This window comes from Pezoporus occidentalis, unplaced genomic scaffold (genome assembly GCF_034315485.1).
Source record: "Pezoporus occidentalis ecotype Australia unplaced genomic scaffold, CSIRO_AGI_Poc_V1 ctg50, whole genome shotgun sequence".
NCBI classification, from domain to species: domain Eukaryota; kingdom Metazoa; phylum Chordata; class Aves; order Psittaciformes; family Psittacidae; genus Pezoporus; species Pezoporus occidentalis.
This window is the reverse complement of record NW_026915836.1, coordinates 3,207,124-3,229,858: the sequence shown is the minus strand read 5'-3', so window position 1 is coordinate 3,229,858 and position 22,735 is coordinate 3,207,124. Positions and strand designations below refer to the sequence as shown.

Below are 22,735 nucleotides of genomic sequence, written 5' to 3'. Positions count from 1 at the left end.
CTGTGGGTTCCTAAACAGAAGCTATCAGGAAAAAGGTCTTGGGACATACATAGGCCTATCTGAGGATTCATTTTGTAGTGTGACAGCTGTAGGAGAGCTGTGAGTGTAATTTCACATGGCATGATTACAGTGTAATGTACTATTTTGGTTCTCCTGGTCTGTATTGCTGCATCCTCCTAGAACATTTACACTGAGCTTATTTCAAGCAGCCTGTATGTAGAGTTTTTTCTGAAGTACTTTACTGAGATATCAAGGACAATGAAGTTGACATTGCGAAGGGTTGAATATCCTCGCAGTGTTGCCCTGCTTCAAATCCTACACCAGGCTGGGGTAGGGGTTCACTTTTTTACCCTAATAAAATAAACTCTTAAAGCTGTTCATGCCCAGAGCAGTTTAAACATCTGGTTTCAATGGAGGAGTTTTTGGTGTGCAAGCTCTGAAGTTTATGATCTCAGATTTTGGTTTGACCTGTAAAATCTATAAATAGGTGGACCAGCCAAGGCAGAAGACACTGAAGATCCTTATTCACCTGTTCTTTTGAGGTGCCTTGTGTTGTCCTATGTGACCTTCAGCTGTAGCTCCTACAAGGAATGCATCTCCCAGTAGACCTGGATCATATTTACTGCTCCTATGTAGAATCACAGAATGGTTTAGGTTGGAAAGGACCTTAAGATCATCCAGTTCCAACCCCCTGCCATTGGCGGGGACACCTCACACTAGACCATGTCTCCTAAGGCTCTGTCCAACCTGGCCCTGAACAATGCCAGGGATGGGGCAGCCACAGCTTCTCTGGGCAACTTGTGCCATGGCCTCGCCACACTCACATGGAAGAACTTCTCCCTTGGATCTACCCTGAGCTTCCCCTGTTTCAGTTTGAACCCATTGCCCCTTGTCCTATTGCTACAGTCTCTGATGAAGAGTCCCTTTCCACAATAGGTGTTTTAGGTAAACTAGAGCGTCTCAAATGGCCCTTGCCATCAGTGGTTAGGTAGCTGAGGGAAGCTGTTTCTTTTGTACCTGCTCCTCAGTCACTCTGCTGTATATTGATTTATTTGTTTTTTTCAGTGGGCTAACACAGGATCCGTGATACTGGGTGAATCACAGTAAGGGGAATTAAGAACTTTCTGGATGTTGCAAAAAAAAGGTTTTCAGGTTTTCAATTTCAATTAACTCTACATTTGTGGGATTTATTGTGTCTTCTTTCCTCTGCTGCCATTTTCCACCAGTTTAAATCTGGTCTGAAAACAAAAGTTGATGCTGCCCAACATCCCCAAGTTGATGCTGTAGAGGCAGGACGCTATAGGTCTGTTCTAACGCAGTGCTATAAAAATGTGTCTGGGGTGAGGTACAGAAATAACTGTGCATTGCTCACATGGAGAAATAAGAATACTTCCACAGTTGAATAAAAAGATGAATTTTGATGCAGTCTGAGGACAGCCTGTGCCAGTGCAGTGTTAATCTGTGAGTCCGTGCTCATCTTTGAAAGATTCTGTTGCTTTGGAGGAAATCTGTAGAGTGCCAAAAGCCCCATGGCTTGTGCCGTTGCTCTAAGTGTTACTCTATGTTGAGCTAGGAATATGCTAAACATTCTTAACTAAAACCTGTTTGTCTTTATTAGTGTTTTTTTTTATTGCCTATTCTACAACATCTAGGGAAACAATCTGATAATCCAGTTCAGTAGGTCTGGTTCTGACCTTCCATGTACTGATTCTTACAGTGATTGTGAATCCATTGACTTTAGCTGCATTACTCCTGATTACACCAGGGTCGCCTTGTAATGAGGGGCCAAGGTATTAAATGGAAATGAACCCAATAAAGCCATCAAGCTCAGACCTCCTCTGTCCTCACATGCTTGATCTGAACAATAAGAACTGGTGATTTATAAATCATGTTGTCTGTTTGCTTCTTTGTCATTTCATTCCTTTTTATTTTTTTCTCCATTGAATAAATGAAGATGTTCTGACCTTAACTCATCCCTTGTGAATTTGTTGGAACAAAGCAGGATAGCTGCACCCCTTAAACGTGACTCCAGCTTTTGTTCAGATTTAGTGAGCGTCATCTTATTTTGTTAAAGGAAACACATTTCACTTGACCTCTAGGATGTGGCAGGACTTTCTGCATCCTCTTTTTCATCACTTTATCTTCATGGCTTGCTTTTTTTTTTTTGCCTTTTCTTTGTTTTTTTTTCTTTTTAACTATTTTTCTGCATTTTCAGAAGGAAGATTGGCCGATGCACAAGCTGGAGTGTTCTGCTATGTGTGCTTTTGGGCAGAACTGGAATCCCTCGGAGACAGTGAGGCTAACAGCAAGGATTCTGGCCAAGCAGGTGAGCAGGAGGCTAAACTTGGGAGGTACATTCCTACTCTGGGTGCCAGGGAAGGCAGGAAGGTGACGACTGACTGACAGTGTCCTTGCAAAGCACACATGTACTAGCTTCCTGTAACACATGAGCAGCTGAATGAACTGACCATCGGACTGCTGCAGCAGTGTCAGAGCCACCATAGTCCAGCCAGAGACTTTTGGAGGGGGATGGCAAAAGCTAGTGAGGTTTTTTGAGCTGTGTAGATATAACCTTTGGCCAAGGTGCTGTTGAACAGAGACTGGAAAGGTTTACTGGTAGTTTCACAATGTGTGTGGTTTTTCAGCCTCCATTCTGATAGATTGGAGCTCTGGCTTACACATGTGGGCTAGTACCAAGGCCATCTTGGTGAAGAGAAGGAAGAATGAGACTTAGTATGCAATTCCAAGGAATGCTCCTAGTGCTACCTGCATGCAGGCATTGAAGTCTGTATGAAGCAGTTGCCTGTTCTGTATTTCAGCTATATCTGCATAGCATTGTGTAGTATATAACTCCTAGTCAGCCAAGAACACCTCTGAGGCATTCAGGCATAAATATGTATGATTACTGGAGATAACTGGTGAAAAACAGAGATGGAGAGAAATTTCAGGCCCTTGGTCTTTGGTAAAGAAATAAGATTGCATTGTCAACCTCCATTTCAGTGTTTCCTAACTGTATGGATGCTGAGGATAACACAAGTGCTTACAGGGAGAGGACAGGATTCATGAGTTTCAAGGTTATTGTGCTGTGTATCTTTATAAAGCCCTAAACTCTCTCTGCAAAAAACAAATCCTCTTTGAAGCACATTTGTGTGATTGAGGTCTGCTTATGTGACAAGGGCAATCTGGATACTACGTGGAGCAAGGATTTTGGTGACCTGCTGCGAAGGCAGCAGCGTACTTGCTGCATGTGTAGATGTGTATATGTGTGTGACTTAATTAAAGCATGGTTTAGTGGTGATCCATAAACAAAATCAAATGTTTAATGACAAAAAGCTATTGGAGTAAACTTGTGCTTTTATCATTTACAGGGAGGGGGGAGAATGCTACATGTCATATAAAAGCCAAATATGCAAACCCTAGTCCCTGAACCTCAGCTGCTGGGCCACCTGCAAAGCCATATTTAATGGCCAAGATTACAAAGAAGTGGCCTTAGGCCAACAATGGAGCATTGCTTTTGAACTCTGTCAACAGTCAGTTTATTCACTTTCCTCAAAGCAAAGCCTGTCCCCTGCCTGCTTGCTATTGTTAGCAGCTTTTGGGGTGTCTAGAACAAAGTAAATGACATATTTAAAACACTGTTCAGTTTATGTATATAAATTTGATAGGAGTTAATCCTTGACTGCCTAATGGGGTGCAGAGAGAATGTTTCTGTGGCTTTACTAAGGTCAGTTAATTTAACTCATTGCTATTCATCAACTTCTGTAAAGTCTGTACAGTGTGGATAAGGGTTTGTCTTGCAGGTGGGAATACCCATCTTATGCATGAGTAGATAAAACTGCTAACTTGAAATAATACAATATTGTTGCCTTTTTTTTTCCTTATTGGTAGAAAACTCACCCTGAAAGAACACAGTCGGAGAAACTGCTTGCTGTAAAAGAGTTTGAATCACGTAAGTAAAAGAGGCTTGCAGGTAGATGGAGGCAGTTATCTGTATTCATGACTTGCTTCCCCCAGCCCCTCTCCATCAAAACCTTTCAGAGCATCCCGCTCCTGTTGGAGGAAGGGAGTAAACAAAAAGAATTGTGGTTCCTTGGCTTTTTTAAACTGCAATGCTCTTCTTTCTTTCTTTTTCCTTTCCCCCCTCCTCCTTGGTTGCTTGTGGGGGCTATGAAACAGGGTGAAAACCTAGACAGAATTAATTATATAGCATACATCCATCTCGTGGTTACTGGTACTTTAGTGTCTTTTGAGAATTGTGATGTTGTAAAATTAAAATAGCTGGTATTTGTTACCAGGAGGCATAAAATCAGAGACAGCACAGTTGCTTGATGATGACAGTGACTAAGGGGCTAATTGCAGTACCCTCTGGACTGTGCTTCAGTATCTGTCACTGCCAGTCAAATCTGACATGTTGTACATAATTGTGTTGAAATTCCATGTCCTAAGTGCTCCAAAATAATCCAAGGAAGGAGATGAGGCAATGGCTTGCTTTTAACTGGAAGGCTCCTGCTTACGTCCGGTGAGGCAGAGTTAGAAGCCGAGCAAATAGGGGACTAGTAACCAGCCTGGCATAGCATTCACTGGTCTGTCATTTCTCTTTCTTGGTGCTGGGGGTAATATACAAGGAGATAATAGGTTTGTATATTCACATTTCTCACTCTGATGGCTTGCACAACCCTTTGTAAAATGCTGAATAAATTCAGTCCTCACTAGGACTTGAGGTAGCAAAGCAACCAAGCACAGCAACACTACAGTCTTACTTGCTTCCTGAACAAAAGCTCCAGTCACAGCTCCTGGGACAAACGAAGGGGGAAAATGCCAACATTTGCCTTTGCCTAAGGCAAGGATGATTTTTACAGGTAGGTTAGTAGGATTGAGGTTGAGGAGGATGGGTAAGTGCTGAAGTAATGTCTGTATTATTCTTCTGCACTGCAGCTTGTCTTCAATAATTTATTAATTTGGAGCTAAAAGGATGAAATGATTTTTCTGTTGCAGTGTCCCCCTTGTTCTCTAGGAGCCCATGGTTTTGTTAGTAAGAGCCTTGTTCCTCTGCCTTGACTCTCCTCATCTCTTAGTACACCTTTGTCATGTTCAGCAGTTGCCTTACAAGTTGAACACCCTGTGAGAAGAGGAAAAGGCACCTCGCTGTCAGTTGGAAACTCAAATTATTTCTGTTTTGTCCTAATTCTCATCAAATTGTCCCATTTCATTTTCCTCTTTCTTTTTTGTGACTCTCCTGTCATTTACATCTGCTGCCATAAATCATTTCCCCCTTCCACTGTTGTGCAGCCTTTTTGGTTCATGCATGATTTTTCTCTCCACTATTATTTTGAGTTGGAGAGAGAAAGCTGATGAGTTACTGGCTCTCTCAGAGCAGGAGTGAGCTGGTGACATTGCCACTGAAGGGAGAGCATTAGGAAAACACTTCCCAACAGTCTGCTCCTCAGGAAAGAGAAGTGACCAGGAGTATGTGGTCCATCATGTACCTTGCATGGACCAGGCAGGAAAAGGTTCAGTGGCCACAGCCTTGGGTAGAACCTGTCACGGGCTTGAGCGTAAATCTGAACAAACCCATAAGGAAATACACTTGGCAGGTGTGCCAGCACATTTCCACTGTGTTCCTGCTGTCTCCTATTGTCCTCAAATACCTGCAGGTTAAGCATACCCTGGTGGGCATTCTCAGGCACTGTTTGTTACTTCCTGAGGCAGGTGCCTGCAGTAGGTCAGGAGGATTGCACTCCTGGACACCCTCATATTATCCTTCTCTTGGTGCAAAGGGTGCTCTTGGTGACCAGCCTCAGCACTGCTGTCAACCTTTGTTAGATCCCTGTCACACACAGCCACAAATAGCGAGTTTCCCTGCTGCGAAAGACCACATCTTTTAAAAGCAGGGATAAACAGCCTTCCGGGCTGGTTTGTACTGATAAGTATTAGGTCTGTATGAGGAAGTTTCCCGATGTAAAGCATGTTTTAAGAAGTGTGATGTTGACCGTGACTTCATACCGCTGTAGATGGGACTAGTTGATAAGATTGTGTTAGACAGCTGAGGACAGGTACCCACAGTTGCTGCCTGTTTGCTAGGGTTAACAAATACACTTTATAGACTGTAACCCTTCTCCCAGAAAAGGAAACATGTCCAATTACCTGCTAATGTAAAGATGTTAGAAAATGCTTTGTAATCCTGCATGCTCTGGTAGTGCACATGTAGCTTGGGCAGAAGCAGCATTAACAGGCACTTCTTGCAGTACTTCCAAGTAGCTGTTCCTTAAAGGGTTTCTGTTTAAGTCCAGGCTTGTTCTAACCTAAGTCTAGCTGCAGTTCGTGGGGGAGTGTTCCTGTTACTGAAATGGAATGTATTCTTTGTCCACAGACCTTGACAAACTAGACAATGAAAAGAGAGAGCTGATTCAGAACGACATTGCTGCTCTTCATCACTTTTACTCAAAGCACTTGGAGTACCCTGACAATGCTGCCCTTGTAGTTCTCTTTGCACAAGTAAGTTGGCTAGAGTACAGCCTGCTTAGGTGGATGGTGCTGTAGGAGTTTAGCCTTTGTGGAGGGGGAGAAGTGTTAATGGCTACAGAAGTGGTAGCTCTTCACTTACCTTAGAGCTGAGTGTGCTTGATGAAGAAGATCCACTTCCTTGAGGGCAAGCGGCCGGACATGTCCCATTTCAGTAGGGAAGAGACTCTTGTCTGTAGGATTTCTGTGAGGTGCTTTTCAAACACTGAAGAAAAGGGAGAAACAGCCTGTATTAGACCCTGTCAAAGTTAGGCTTCTTGTGTGCCAAAGATAGTGCAGCTCTTGTTTGACTTACACAGAAGGCTGCTGGTCTGAGACCCTGCAGGAGCAAAATCCTTCAGGCTTCAGACTTGTGGAAATCCTTGTGGGTTGGGTCATCCTTGTGTTTGACCTTTGCAAGGAGTAAACTTCAGAGAAGTAGAAAGAGCGGTCTGAAACTTTGATCTGTTGTGTGGCTTTTAAATGCAGTCAGGTAGCTTGGTCATCTGGAGAGATGAAGGAAGGGCAAGGTGTCTTGTTAGATAGCTTCTGAAACGTGTCACCTCTTTTTTTTTTGTGTTTTTTTTCTTTCTCTCCTGCTTTTCATATGCATCTAAATTGAATGTATTGTAGTGGATGGAATAATTCACCAGTGGAATACTGAAAGATCCATTTTCTTTCTTCTGGTACTTCAAAATAAGCTAGTTTTAAACTTCAGCATCTGAGTAAAAAGTTTATTTTTGTTTGAGATGGGGGCAAGAGAGTGCTGTGATGAAAGCTGAGGTGGCAGTACCCTGGCACAGTTACTATTTCCTTAATACAGAGGTACAGTTATTCTGTAGGGGAATGTTTCTTTAACATGTTTGGCATCTGCTCATCATCCATTGTGTTGTTTCTAATGGTATTTTTCCCTTCAATGAAAAGTTCTTTCTGTCGTGAAGACTTCACAATTTATATTCATCAGTGGGATACTTTAAATACATTAGTACATCCCGCTCCTTGGGGTGTTTCTGAATGCTTTTGTTAGAATGTAGCCAGAATCCCCAAAGGCTACATTATTTTGGGCTATGACTTTCCCTTCCCCTCTTGTCCTGCACCAGCTCCACCAGATCGTGGTACTTTAACTGACTTTTGTTAACTGCTGACTCCCAGATGTGCTATTTCATCCAGTCTTCTCTGGGAGTTAATGTCTGGTTTAATGTCGCCCTTAGTTGTCACCTTAAGCACATCCTGATCATCTGCTACTGTGGACTTTACCATTTCTTGAGCTACAAATCTCCAAAGGTCACTCAGATGCTCCTCAGAAGTGTTTTACAGGGCACAAGTCCTTTGAGCCCCAGCATAAATCTTCCTAGAAGAAGGAGAGGAGTGTCTGTACTTGGTATGTGCAAGAATTAGTGAACTTGACCTAAAAGCAATAGTATGGATAAGCAGCTGCTCCTTTGTTTTGTTTCAACACTTCCTCTGGCCTCATGTTGTATACCTTGCTGCTCCAGTTGGCGTTCCTTCTCCCTGTGGGTCAGGGCAGTCATTTGGGACTTGGATACCTCTGACGCCTTCCTCACTGCTTTTTGTGGGCTTTGTGTGATGTTTCTTACTCAACACTGCTAAGGTATAGTCAGTCCTTCTGAGTGGAGCAAATGACCCCAAATGCTGGTATCAGTCTCTCTTTTGCCCCTGTACAACATACCTGTCGAGACTGGTGCTCTTCCTCCTCAGTCTCACCTTGTCATGCTCTTCAGACGGTTTCTCTCTTGTCTCAGGTTCCTGAACTCATCCTTTCCTAGAAGACCTTGCATAATTTCATGCCTCTCTTTGCACATTCTCTTTTCCACCACTGGAAACAGCCTCATGCTCTACTGTCGCCCTCCATGTTGCCCTTTTCAGTCATGCATTCATCAGGTGAAACCAGTGGTATCTCATCCCTTCTGTCATTTCCGATATGGTGCATTTGAGAAGTGGGCTGTCTCTGGCTTAGTGGAGGGAGTTGATGATAACTCACTACATCTTTTTTAAGTATTTCCCTGTGATTCAGAACCATCACGCTGTTCTTCGTTTCAGCCTTCGTAGCCTTATGTTATCACTTGCTGTTGATGTAATCTTTCCCTTCTGTTGTTTTTGTATTCAGCAGTTATATTTTGGTTTTGGTTCAGGTATGTTCATGCATTGGCTAGAGCAGTAGCATGCCTGTCTGGAGAGACAGGGAGCCTTCGGATGCTACCTTGCTAAAAATAGCTTGATAAAGATCAAGCAAAGATAGCAAAGGTATTTCTGAGTGAATCAGAGAAACAGGACTCTTAATTGTGAGCTCATCCTGAACACTTCATACCTCAGGAGTGGCTTTGGCTTTTGGAGGTGTCTGTGTATTTCTAAAATCCATTCTGAGCTGCATTCCAGCTTGTGGGATGTATCATTGCTGGTAGCATTTGTCAACTCTTACCCTTCCAGAGCAAATACTTTGTATTTGATTGACTTTCCTGTGCCCATTGTAGCTTCAGTTGGACTTGCTATGTGATAGTAGTAGTAGTTATTCTAGTGCTTTACTGGTGCTTCTGTGAACGTTTAGGTTGTAGGGAGATGTTGGTGCATGTGGAGAGGGTGCTCTTCACGTTGGCATGTGTGTGACTCACAGTGAAAGGAGAATAAAGTGCTCAGCTGAGGTGCATTTTTGTTGCTTAGTTGCACAAGCAGCATTAAACAGAGCTGAAACTCCTGTATGAGTCCCTTGAGTTTAGTGAAGTAAAAGAGGGAGAAAGTTTTAAAACCTGATTGAATCTATCCTATGAAAAAGGATTTATAAATGAGCCCTTTTGGTCCTGTGTCTGTTTAAATTAGGAATACATTTCCTCTCACACTCTGTCCTTCTTCTGTCCCCTCTTATTCTGTGTCTTTACTAGGCTCAAGTTTTTCCCACTGCCTTTGTTCTCTATATGTGCTTTAGCTGTAGCTGATATGTGCAGTGCTTGATGACAGATGTCATTGTGGCAGGTCCCTGTACCATATGCTTCATGAAGGCTGTGTACTGCTCCAGCCCTGCCGAGTTTGCTGCTCTTCATCCCCACATCCTAATATGTATAGTTCTGCTCCAGCTCTTTATTTGTCATAGCCAAATGAAGTCTTTTTGCCCTGTCAGTGTCAGGCTTTCTTTCATGCAATGGCCTCACTTTGTCTGACACTTTCAAGCCCCATTTCTTTTGCTGGACTTCCCAAGGAGCAGCCACCCAATATTGTGTCCGGAATAGGTGCAAGTAAGTGTTGGGACTGTCAGTTATTTAGTGTCCTGCACATCCCTTTGAATAGGGACTTTGTCTTCACTTTTTAAGATGTCATGTAGCTCCCTGTGAGTACTGGTGAGATGGAAAGAAAACTGTAAGCAAATTACTGCAATTGACTTTGAAGTATAAGAAGGTGACATGTGAGTGTGGAGTGCTTAGCAGACCAGAAGCTGATCCAGCCTCTTTCTCTTTTTCCTTAGGTTAACTGTAATGGCTTCACAATTGAAGATGAAGAACTCTCCCATTTGGGATCAGCCATATTTCCTGAGTAGGTTGATGTTGATATTTTGCAAGTTAAAATTTACTTACTTAAAAAACCCCAAAGATTCTCGCACATCTATGGAAGCAGATCTTTACTGAAAGAAATTTAATTAAATACCTAATTGTCTCGTTTTAAATGTCTTTGATTAGCAAATAAAATATGGCCAAAGGTATGCTGCAGGTTTCTGTAAATATCTGGTGGTTTTGGTAAAATTGCACTTGTAATTTATTTTGAAGCTTAGAGGTTGGTAGGAAACACTTCCTTGGCTAGCAGGTTCTGGACATGGATATCATGTAATGATCAAAGCAAAATGAAAAGGATTGCAGGTGACTTGCTCTAGTCACAACCTTCTGTTTTGGCTGGGTATAATCCTTCACCTGGTGTTCTCTTAACAACGTCCCTTCTACCTTTGTTCCTCAGCAGACAGTAAATCCCTTTCATAACTTCTGTCAGCCTCCTTGCTGTGACAGTGGAAAAAATACATGGACGTTTCTTAGCTTTACAAGGAATCTGCAGATGTTAAATGTTAACTGCAGTTTGTGGACTGGGGAGCAGGGCTCTCTTTTAAGGCTGAGGAGCATCTCTTCCATTTAAATGAAAGTGTCCTTCCCACTTCATGTAGCCAAGAGGGATATTTTCCACCCCTGTTCTTTGCAAACCCTGTACTGAAAGCGTTATCACCGTCTGCTTAGGTTGACTTCCTTGTGAGGCATAGATTACCAGTAGCTTATCTGTGTCAAAGTAATCTGAAACTTCCAGATGCCACATTGAAGCAGGACCTGATTTTGTTAAGTGCTGCATACAGACAATAGTAGATGGTCCTTGCTTCACAGATTCTCCTTCTTCAGGCAGGCCTGTCTGAAGTCTGTGTCTGTGATTTACAGATTGGAAATTTAGACCTTGAAATGCACAGGATCAGAGTCATGATGGGGAGAGGAGAGAATGAAACCAGGATGTTCTGGAAACATATCTATCACCACCCTTTGTTTGCAAACGATCAGCATGCAAGAGCCACATCTTTCCTACTTAACAGCTATGCCTGTGAGCTTAAAAGACTGAAGAGACAACTATGATTCTGCTAGAGAAAGAATTAAAATTATACGCTTTATCTCAAATAAGCAGCAAATTGCACTTTCTCCAAGCTTGGTAGTAAGGGGGAGTTGTTTTCCTGAGCAGTCTGAAGTTTTTCTGTAAGTTGTGTACTTGTATAAGAGAGATCTCTTCCTTCCCCACTTCAGAAATGGAGGCTGTTTACCTTTTCATAGGAGCCTTAAGTTTGATGCAGAAAATGACTTTTGTTTTCTTGTGTTTGCTTGTTTCCTTTAGGTTAGATTTGTTTCTCTGCCTTTCTTCTCTGAGAACAGTCTGTCTGTCAAGGGTACCTAACTAGGATGTAGATAGTTAAGCTATGTGAGAGCCCCTGTTAGCTGTCCCATAGCACTATGAGAATGGGAAAATAATAACTTGCCTGGGCCTGCAGTAACAGGATTTAAAAACTGTAATGATTCATTAGCACGGCCGCTCTCCATATCATTACAATAAATAACACTACAACAGATTTTACCAAGGTTACCTTCATGTTAAGCCTCAGAATAAAAACAGCTTATGGAGGGAGACGGACTCAATCTTTCAGACTTACATGTGAAGTGGTGCTTAGCTTTTTGCCTGTTGGTGGTGGGTGAAAAGGTTTACTTTTCTGCTTTTGCAGCGTTGCACTGATGAACCATAGCTGTTGCCCAAATGTGATTGTAACTTACAAGGGGACCTTGGCTGAAGTCAGAGCTGTTAAAGAGATTGAGCCTGGAGAGGAGGTAAATGCATTCATTGTGTTTGAATGTACTCTGGATGCATGCATCCGAAAAGTAGGGTCCATTCTGCGTTTCAGGATTCATTTCAATTAGTTTAATCATAGGGAGGAAGGATCTTGTTTCTCAGAGAACTGTAAGATGTTGCTATGGAAGGTTGGGGTGGCTCTGGAGGGATTCTCGCAGGCAGTGTCCTCTTTTGTGTTAAAACAAGGGAAGGGCACCTGCAGCAGTCACTGTGTATCTGCCAGCCCTGGCTTGCTTTACCCAGCTGTAAAATGAGGCTGAGTTCACTGATGTTTGGCTGCTGCTTTTAAATTCCAAGATCAAAGCAAATTATTACTGCAGTAATAGTTCCCAGTATAATAGTAACGCATTGGAATTGAAGCCAGAATAAACAAGGTAAATGGGTACAGATAAGTCCTCTGACTTCTGTTTGGACACAGCATCCACAAAACATGGGACTTGCTCGTATCACCTCAGTAGTGTTTGCTGGGAAGTCCCAGGAGCACAGGAGGGTGGGTTTAGGTGAAGCTGAACAATGGTGGCTGAAATTCTGGGCAGTTGAGTAAGGCTCTGGCTTTACCTTGAAACTTTCTCAATCAAATAATGAACTTGGCAGGGCGGCTTTTTGCTTTATAAAGAAAAGCAAAAAGATGTTAAATGGACTTGAGGAGGATGTTCAAATATCTGCAGGGGATGAAGATGCTGAATGTTCTCTCTGGGGATGGGATTTGCATAGAGTTTCAATGGCTCATTTGTTAACTTAGGCGAGGTTAATGCTGCTCAAGATAAGTTCAGATTTGATGTTGATAACTCCCACTGCTTCTCAAGTGTGCGATAGCAGTTCTGAAGAGGAGGAGGGAGGTTATTTTTGTGGATTATAGCTGTTCACCATTGTGAACAAAAGGAGTTTAATATGCTGGAAGGCTGAATGACTCGTGAGCCACTTCTTTCTATGCCATTTACTAACACGATGTTTTGTCTGTGATGTTGGCAGTCACTGCAAATGCACTGTGGTATTGGACAAGGGCTGATCCTGGTTAGGGAATTTTACTGTGGAATCCCGATGTTTTCAGTGGTTTTGGGGAGGGCTAACTCTTGAGAGGTAGTGATGTGGAGTATTGACCGTGCTTAGCATATTCTTTTGATTGAGTTGTCTTAAGAGCTGCATGAGGGCTCCAGGACCTCATGGCTTTTTTGAGTTCGCTTTTCTGACGCTTAAGGACTTCATAAGTGTGGAGGTGGTGATTTTTTGCGAGGCTCTGTGCGGTCTTACAGCCTGTGTCTCCATCTTCAGGTTCAGTGGAGTCATTGCATCGCAACGTTCCTGGTGTAAATGCGGTTCCAGCGTTTTGCGTGCTTTGATGGGAGGGAGGAGTGTGAGGGAAAGTGTGAGATCCCACAGAAGAAGATGTACTGTATGAAATTACATCTACATTTGACTTTAAAGAAAAAAGAAACGTAAAGCATAAAGACTGAGCAAAATGTTTCAAATAGCTAGAAATAAGGAAATGGAACTAAAGCTATTCCTCTGTCTGCCAAACGATCAACTGCGCTGTGCGTGACATGTTTCTTGGGGGAGATTTCACCTTAAAAATAGAGCATTAAAGCTAGTTGCAGGGGTTCTTTTCTGAAGACCATTGAAGTAGAGGAAAACTTAAGAATAGCGTGTATGAAGGGCTTTTAAAATGTTCAAAAGCAGGTTTTCTTTGCTTTAAAATATTGCTGAAGTAAATCTGATATTCATTCTCCTAGAACTGGAGCACTGGGCCTCTCTTCTGAGATCTAAAGGTCTTGTCCTAAGTTTCTAAAGCTCCTAGCGACTGCTGTTGCCCCAATTTTTGCAGGTTTTCAGAAGGAAAAATCTGAGATTCCAGCCTCCAAAAAAACCAGGCCACTGTGATTTATCCTAAGCAGGATACCTGAAATCATTATTTTACTTCTGAAAAGTAGGCATTTCTTTGTAGTCTGACAGGAACCTGAGATTTATGCTGTGGTAGTTTCCTTATCCACACCTGAATCTTGCTGTCCTGGGTTTAAGCCAGGGTAATATTTGAGGGGAAATTCCATAATGAATAGGAAAGGAAACACTTCTCTGGGAGACTGCAAACTGCAAGTGGTGGTGCTGCCGAGAGGCTTGGAATGGGAGGGGAACAGGCAGGTGATGTGGCTGCAGGGATCCACAGGTTGCATGAATATATAGGTGTCATACTACATATACCAGAAGCAGTAGTGATAAATATGTGTAGTTATACTGCTTCTCACTGATTGATTGCTGTGTTTTTACCATACAGGTTTTCACCAGCTACATTGATCTCTTGTATCCCACAGAAGACAGAAATAACCGGCTAAGAGACTCCTATTTCTTTGACTGTGACTGCGAGGAGTGTGTTACCAAAGAAAAGGTGAAAAAATTGGTGTGAAATGTGCCTCTGACTGGCAAAGCACCTACCCAGTGCCTTGATGTAATATTCCATCTTTAATTATGCTTTGGAAAGCAGGATAAAGGGGGTGGGCTGGTTTTGTTCTTCTGTCTACAAGACTTTCTGATACTCATTCTTTCTACTGGAATCATGACAGGTCAGAATATTTCTTGGTAGGAGCCAATTTAAAGTTGAGCTACAAAGCAAAGATGAAAACTCTGTTAAAAGTAGAAAATTACACTGTGTCTACGCTACCTGACCAAAGGAATTTAGCTCAGGACTGCATGTTTTTGTAACTGCATGTTTTCTGTCAGCTCCCAGAGAGTGATTCTGCTTGGAGCATTTCTGGGGTAGAGTCCTGCTGCAGTTCCTAGTTGAGACATCTCAGTCAGTTCTAGGTGACATAGTATGACGTTGCTGGATGGTTTGGAGACCCAAAAGAATCCTGCAGTGGCATTGAAACCGCCTTCTCATGGACAGAGTGACATGTAGGCTAGATTTGTTCATTAGACATCACCTGGTGCCTTCAAAGGACAAAGGCAGACATTGACACAGTGTTCCTTAAAGCAAGGCATTAGTTATTTTGAAGAAAAGCACTTGTGGGGGACAAAATAAGGTACCCAAATCCAACAGATCTGGAAACAAGTGTACCTCTGCAGCCAGTTGGACCTCCTTTACTGGCGACCTGAGGAGAACTAAGCTTTGTTGGGCTTAACTGTTGTTCCAGCCAGCATCAGTCTGGTTGTCATCATCTGATTCTTAAATTCCAGATATTTCTCCCTGCGTTTTCACAAAGGTGCCTTTTCAAGAGCTGCTTCACAAACAGACCCACAACCCTCTCCTTCCTCTAAATGGAAGCATCTTCTGTAACTCTCTGCAAACAGTGCCCAATATCCTTGTTTGAGGCTGTTCTGTTGGTACCGGAGTTGTGTTTCTCCCCACAGTTACTTTGCTAATTTTGCCACTGATTTTAATGAAGCCAGGATTTCAGCTGTGATTTCCAATGACATGTTACTCTTGGGATCACCTGTCACTCAGCATCCTTCAGCTCCAGAAAGAGTCCCCTATAGCCCTCTCAGCTGGAAGATGAAATAATAAAGGACAAAGACATCTAGCAACAGTGTGAGGCTTAAACAGCAAAAAGTTGTCTCCAGAGTGCAGTTTACTCTTCATGGAGTATAGTAAGTTAGATAGAAAGGTAAGAGTAAGTGGAGCTGTCCAGCACAAAAAATGTGGGAATGTCTGTAAATGTGAACATCTGTGTTTAATAGCATCTCATTTTCAAATGAGCTGTCACTTGGTGCTAGGCCCAAGGTACTTGGGCTTTTCTAGCCTTAAAACTAAATTAGTTTTAATCCCTAGTCTCTTGTAAGCAGTGAAATTTCCAATGAAAAACTGTTTTCATCACAATATTGAAAAGCTCTTGGATCTTTCAAAAGAAAGGGACTTCGTGGAAGTAGAGGATGGCAGATGAACTGGAAGGCACAGAGAATTCTAGGTTTCCTAGTCAAGGCTTTAGAGGAAAATTGCAGGTGCACATTCTACCTTTGTTTTCAAGTTCTTTGAAGAGCTCAAGTCCCCATCTGTGTCTTTTTATTAGAGTAATTTTGTGTAGCAGGTGCACCTTTATTTGTGGGGCTTGGAACCTGCATTTATAATGTCTGTTGTGTTTCCTTCAGGATAAAGATAAACTGGAAATCTGCAAGCTGAATGATCCTCCATCAGCAGAGACAGTGCGGGACATGATCAAATATGCCAGGAATGTGATTGAGGAATTCAGAAGAGCCAAACACTACAAATATATCCTTTGTCTCTCCACCCTGACTTACGTGGCTTGGTGTGGGACCTAAAAAGCTTACCTGCTGGATTGCTCCTGAGGTACCTGCAGGAGAAATGCTATAACCATTAGAAGTTAAACTTACCTCTGTCCTCCTTGTGTCTGAAAAGCCGTCCTGGTGGTGTGGGATTGTGAGACCCTGTGTTTGTTCCTTCTTGCGTGGCTCTCAGTTTCTAAGAGTGCCGCCTGTGGCTGTCTCCACACAGCAAGCCAGAGGCTGGAGTGAGTGTAGGTGTGTGCTGTGTTACTCTACTGTCATAGTGCCCTGTTTGGAGAGAGAGAGCATGTGAGACTGCAGCTATTGCTGGGGATCACAAGCCTAGCTGTTCTAACAGTGGTGTGGCAGACAAAAATGCAAGATTCACTGGGCCAGAAGCAGAGCAGGCTGTGTCACGCCTGATTCAGTACCTGCTGCATGGGGAATTTCACTCCCCCTTCTTCTGGCATATTGTCGGTGCAGTGGTGAACCAGGAAAGCTGCTTTTTGTTGTTGCTTTTTAAATGTGAAAGCTAGTTTTGTAGAATGTCTGAGTAGGAGGGGAATAAACTCATGAGCAGAATACCTCTGAGTACAGAATACCCCTCAGAGTAGCTCTGGGGTTGTATCAAAGATGCTTTGATGCCATTTGAAAGAAAAGATGACTTCCGAAAACCATTGTGAACAAGGTCAAGTCTGTGCTTCTTTGGCATTACCAGGTAGTCATCTAATGAGAGGCCATCTACTTATTGGGTTCCTTGACTTCATACCTCCTAGCGAGTTACTGGAGATCTGTGAACTGAGCCTGGACAAGATGGGTGCAGTGTTTGAAAACAGTAATGTTTATATGTTACATATGATGTACCAGGCCATGGGTGTGTGTCTCTACGTGCAGGACTGGGAAGGTGCACTGCGTTATGGGCAAAAGATTATCAGGCCATACAGGTAAATATGAGACTCTTTATTTTCTTTAGTACTCTAATTCAGTAATCTGAATAATTAAGAAAAGTTTGGACTGCCATCACTTCTTTCAGTACGTGTTGTATGAACATGCTGCTCATGACATGGCTGCTTGAAAAGGAACGTGTAATGCTGGGGTAGATGTTGTTTCTGTCAAAAAGCGATCTGCAAGATGTAGCAGGAGGTGACTGAGAGCCTTGCTTTGGGTTCTCAAAGTAAGTCTGTACCTCCTTAGAGACTGTGCTAGTTCTGCTTAGCAAATTTGTGGGGTTTTTAATATCCTAATACTTTACTAAAGCAGAGTTTTGGGTTGCATCATGTGATGGAGGCAAAGCTGTTGCTGTGCCTCCAGTCCTCTTCCAGTCCTTTCCCTTTTCCAGTATCCCAGGGCTGAGGTTGAGCAGCAGAGGGAGATCTTGGGTGCCCTGAGATCCCTGAGCTCCACTGCCCTGGAGCTGGAGGTGTGGGAGATGCACAGGCTAGAGGCCAGTGTGGGGTAAGGCAGCACGCAGCCTCTGCAGGGAGAAATCCATCCCCTCTCCAATCAGTCCTCCTGTGTTCTTAACAGTAGTGATTTCCTTCATCAGAGCCAGCCAGTTACGCGCTGTATCTGATCCTGCCATAAATCTCCCAAGCAGATTCTCATCTTGAGACATCATTTTCTTGCCAGCTGGGGGGAGTGCAAGTAAAGCTCTCACTTTGGAGCAGATGCCAAAGTAAAGTCACAGATCACTTGGCAGAGAACAGCGATACAAAGAAGGAGCCAACATTCCCCCTCCTGGGGGTGCAGTACTATTTATCTTCCCTGGGACTTGCCCAGCTCCTCTGGCTCAGAGCCTGGCATTCCAGGTCAGCTCTGCTGAGCTGGACTCTGCTAGCTCGGTGAGTACAGGGTGGCGTGTGTGCTGTAGCGCTGCTGAGGGCCCCTCGCCTTCCTTTAAAGACCAACTCTTTTGTGGAATAGGCAGAGTTACTTCTGTGGCTCCAAAACCTCCAAACAATGCAGCCTCTTTCTGTAGCTGGCTAGATTAAAACTAGTGGCAGAAAGTCATTGCCATCTGACAGCTGTTCAGAGGCATATGGCAGTTTCAGCTTGATTCCCCGTGGACAAGCCTCTCTATCCCAGGCGCAACTGGCGCTGGCTCCTGGCAGTCACAGCAGGGGGATGAGCAGAGAATGGGCAGGGACAATGAGAGGCAGCTTCTTGCCCCCTGAGAGGGATACAGGGGCTGGGGAAATGCAATGGAACTGCCAGGTTTGATGAAACTGAACCCCTTTCTCTCTTACAGTAAACATTATCCCCCCTACTCACTGAATGTTGCTTCCATGTGGCTGAAACTGGGGAGACTCTACATGGCACTGGAGAACAGAGCAGCTGGAGTTAAAGCCCTGAAGAAGGTATTTCTTTCCAGGTTTCTTCATTAACAGTACCAGTTCAGGCATGGGGTCACTGAAAACACTATGTGCTGCTCTTGTCAGCAGGCCTGGCGTGGTAGGAAATGCACCATGTGTTAATAATGTATTTGGTTACTGGATTTGGGGCTCAGTTTTTCTTTTGGAAAGATGCAGTATCGGTCTGTTGTTGCATGCAAGGGGTCTTGCCTTGTCATGGCAGACTTCTGCAGCAGCTGGAGCTGTGTGCTTAAGGTCATATGGAGTTACATATATGCTTAAGCATTTGCTATGTTCTTCCCTGAGCTAGAGCTGTGCTCCTGTAAATGGAGAACTCCAGTTTCTCACTTGCTAGGTAAGGACAGAGAAAATGCTTGGCTCTTAGAAAAGACACATAGTGTTTGCCTGAAGCCTGTGGTTTCTCTATGCAGTTAAACTATATCCTAGCTAAACTAGGCGTGCTTTTGGTGGTTATTTGTTCTGGAACAAATCGATTTTTAAATAGCTGAAGGGAATTCAATGCATCTGGTAATGCTGCAGTTGGCATATACAGAATTTGGGTTTATGTTTTTCTTCATCCCTTTTTATTAGTCTATTCCCTTATTCTTTAGGTTTTTCTTTTTTTTATTAGGCTGTACCATGTTTCTTGACTCCCTTCCCCTGTTGTTGTTGGACAGAAGTTTATTGTCATTTCTTAGGCCTCAGTGACTACTGTAGCATATAATGAGTTGGTGTGGAATGGCACCGCAGTTGGTTTTTTAATTCCTTTTTAGATGCTGGCAAGTTTTTAGCCAGCAATAACAGAGCCATGCAGCCATGGTGAAAGATGCTACACAAATATATACTCTAAACCTTAACTGTTACCTAGTTTAAATTTAACATAGGTTTTCTTTTGCTGTGGTGTTAAAGCTTTGACTAAAACTGGGAGTTGTGCCAGTAGGAACACGGGCTGGGGGCTGGGAATTGTAGGTAGGTTTGTTGGCATAGTTCACTTCCTAACACAAATGTTTTCTAATGACTCACTTCCAAAAGCTGCCTACGGGAACTGCCCAAAGTTATCCCAGCCCCTGCTGTTTGGGATTTAGTGAAAAAACAAAGCCATTGTTCTCTCTCTGTTTGCAGTCAGCTCCTCCAGAAGGCCCTCCTCCTTGCTTCTTTTGGGCAGGAGCAGCAGTGGGGTCAGTTCTCACTGCTCCTGAGGTGGAACCAAAGGTTGTTACTGCACTGATTTAAATATAAGAGCAAAATTCCCTCGGAGTTTCCTGAGGAGAAAATGACTGTGTGCTCTGAGAGCTGGAATGCCACCGTTCCTTGCTTGATCTTAGCATGGTGGGCATGTTATCAGACTTACTCTGAACTTGCTTCTTTCAGTCTTACCTACTGCTGCCTTTTATTACACCTCTCTGGGGCCACTGCTATCCTTTTCTCAAGTGGGTATCTTGCCTCTGCACCCACCCCACAGTGCAGGGTGAAGTGCACATCAGTGGGTTCAGCTGCCTGAAACGTTGGCTTTTGGGAGCAAGAGCAGGGATGGGCACAGCAGCCTCTGGCCAGAGCTGGCAAGACTGTGCTTTTGCCTCAGTGGCTGGCTGAGCCATCGCTTCCTTTGGGAACCCCTGGAACTGATGGAGGGTTTATAAAAGCAAGGCTAGAATGCCTTAATGCAACTTCTGCAGTGGGCCTGCTCTGACAGCTGAAGGATTAACTGGTAGGAACAAAGCTGGGGCTGATAGTGCTTAAGTCAAGTCCTCTGCCAGAACATCACCCACCCCACTCGCAGTTTTCTGTCCTAGAGCTGGTTGCATTCAAAGTGGTTTTGTCAGGAATATCATTTTGAAAGGTGCTTTGGGACCCTGTAAGATGAAAGATGTGTTCTCTGAATGTAAAACCTTTATTACTTAGTTTTGAATTCCATTTTATTTCCTACTGCGTTTATGACTACAAGGGGACAAAAAGTAGCCAGAGGTGTCAGACTGTTTCAAACCTCTAAAGTGAGTATTTATAGCCTGGTGTTATATAGGAATCAATTGTGTGAATAGTTTTTTTTCTTTTCATAGGCAATTGCTATCATGGAAGTAGCACACGGGAAGGATCATCCATACATTTCAGAGATCAAAAAGGAATTAGAGGACCACTGAGCCTTTGAATCTATGCAATCCCTCAAACCTTTAGTTAAAAGCCTTGTTATGGAAGCCTTCAGGAGCACTTTGAAATGCGGTAGAGTATGAGCACGGTTCTGGCCTGTAATTGGAATGACAAACACACTTATGCCTGGCAAAATGTGCCCAGCTTCCACACATCTACAATTGCCTTTTTTTCCCTGTATTTTTTGTTTTAAGGATGCATCCATAGTTTCTTAAAGGTGATGCCTTTTGACAGCTCATGTGCAAAAGTGGCCATTTTTGTCTCTTTAGATTTTAACGTGTACCTTATTTAAGTAAATAAAGTCATCTTGACCCTTCTTGGGTGCAATGGTTTTGTGACATCCACTTTTGCCTAAGCTGTTTTATTTAATCTAACTAAATAACTAGCAAAAGCTGTACTTTTTCAGTTGTGGTTTAGCATCCAGGTCCTCTTTTCACTAATCGTTTTTGTTTGCAGTGCCAGTCCCAGGGGGTTCATCACTGCAAGGCCCCGGACCTCAGCGTGTCCTGTACAGGGAATGCTGGTGCCTAGGGCAGAGCTGGAAGGCTTGCACAAGGCAGGAATGATGCAACTTGCTTCTGGCTTTTTAACCCTCTTTACAAGTTAAAGTGAATTCAGTGCAGAGGAGAGCTCGTATTTCCTTATAGCCATACCTTTGCCTCTAGTGAAGTAAAACTATTCTACTCTATATAAAACATTCATATGTTAGAATTAACTTTTGAGAGAGGAACAAGAACATGTTCTGAGGAGAAAAAAAATCCAGGACTTAAGCATGGGCAGAGAAAGTTAAGCCTGGAGAGTGGGGTTTTTTCCCCTTCATAAAATAGAATCACAGAATGGTTTGGGTGGGAAAGGACTGGAATCATCCAGTTCCAGCTCCCTGCCATGGGCAGGGATGCCTCACACTAGACCATGTCACCCAATGCTCCATCCAGCCTGGCCTTGAACACTGCCAGGGATGAATGGTGGGAGATTGCATTTAAGGCTGGGGGAGGGAAGAGGAAGCAAGAGTGTGGCTGTGTGTACTCCCACCACCAAAGTTGAAATATGTTGCACAGTAAAACTACAGGAGCATTGCTTATGGTGTTCATAGCTTATAAAGTATGATGAGATAAAGAGCACAGCTCATCATCAAGAACTCCATCATATTTCCTTTCTTTTAAGCACTGCTCTGAAAACAAAACTGCTAGAGAACAAGCTTTCATTTTGCTGAAAGCTTTCATTGCTCCCTTGCCAGCAGTTGTTGCTGGAGTGTGTAAAACTGCACCAGATCTTACGATTCCAGGAAGCCAAGGAAGAGGGCACCAGCTATTTTTATCCTAACCTTATCTTGTCAAGTAAACCCTCATGCCAGGGAAGTAGCACCTTCACTTCAGAAAGCCTCTCCAGAGCCCAGACCATACCTCAACGCTGAAGAATCAGCTTAGCCAAGCAGGATCACCAGCGGGAGCCTTGCCCTTACAGAAGGTTCTTGAAACTCGCTGCAGCCCTGGCTGTGCCTGTCAGTTTACCATGGGAAGCTAACACAAGCACGGTAGGTGCAAACACAAAACCTTAAGCTGTTACAGAAGAGAACACAGAGCACAAGCAAGGTTTTCCTTGAAAAAAACCACCAGTTTATTGTATACTGTGAATATGAAGGACAGCCTTACCAAAAAACCTTAGTGACTGGAAACATTCTCGTATTTGCCAAAGTATGTCATAAACTATTTACACAAAGGCAGTTAAAAGGGTAAAAAAATTACTGCAGTCAATTAATGCTGAATAGAACTTTATAAAAAGAGAAGGAAGAGAAACAGTGCAAAAATACTGTCAAAAGTAATCAGTTCTATACACAAGATAAAACTGACAAGCATAAGCTTATGGACTGATATGAATAATACATTAGAATATAAAATAGCATGCATAGATTTTTCTTTAAAGGCTTTCAATAGCATAGAATAGTTCCGCCATTCAGCCCTGACAGGAGGCAGTGGGGGGGGCAGGAAGGGCACATAACTGCTGTCTCATGTCTCTACAAATGGTGTACATACAACACGGTGGTGAGATTCAGCTCACTGTTCTGTGCTGAACTGTCACATACACAGCTACAGAACAAACGAGGAAGCATCGAAATACTGAAGTAAAACAGGGCAGTAAAATCCAGTGACATAAAA

General features: G+C 43.2%; 1 protein-coding gene and 1 long non-coding RNA gene across 4 annotated transcripts in view; both read left to right on the top strand.

Moving 5' to 3' along the window:
* SMYD2 (SET and MYND domain containing 2) overlaps positions 1-20,919 on the top strand; it is a 29,631-nt gene extending 8,712 nt beyond the window's left edge. The window contains exons 3-12 of the mRNA XM_062637057.1: positions 2,216-2,326; positions 3,889-3,949; positions 6,371-6,495; positions 9,977-10,044; positions 11,747-11,849; positions 14,141-14,251; positions 15,949-16,069; positions 16,853-17,027; positions 18,332-18,440; positions 20,492-20,919. Of these exons, the coding sequence (XP_062493041.1) occupies positions 2,216-2,326; positions 3,889-3,949; positions 6,371-6,495; positions 9,977-10,044; positions 11,747-11,849; positions 14,141-14,251; positions 15,949-16,069; positions 16,853-17,027; positions 18,332-18,440; positions 20,492-20,572 (1,065 nt within the window). The 3' untranslated portion in view covers positions 20,573-20,919. The remainder of the gene's footprint in view (positions 1-2,215; positions 2,327-3,888; positions 3,950-6,370; positions 6,496-9,976; positions 10,045-11,746; positions 11,850-14,140; positions 14,252-15,948; positions 16,070-16,852; positions 17,028-18,331; positions 18,441-20,491) is intronic.
* A 486-nt stretch (positions 20,920-21,405) lies between these two features.
* Positions 21,406-22,735, top strand: part of LOC134173264 (uncharacterized) — a 44,260-nt gene continuing 42,930 nt past the window's right edge. For all 3 annotated transcript variants that reach the window (XR_009968199.1, XR_009968198.1, XR_009968197.1), the window contains exon 1: positions 21,406-22,113. This is a non-coding gene — a long non-coding RNA (uncharacterized LOC134173264). The remainder of the gene's footprint in view (positions 22,114-22,735) is intronic.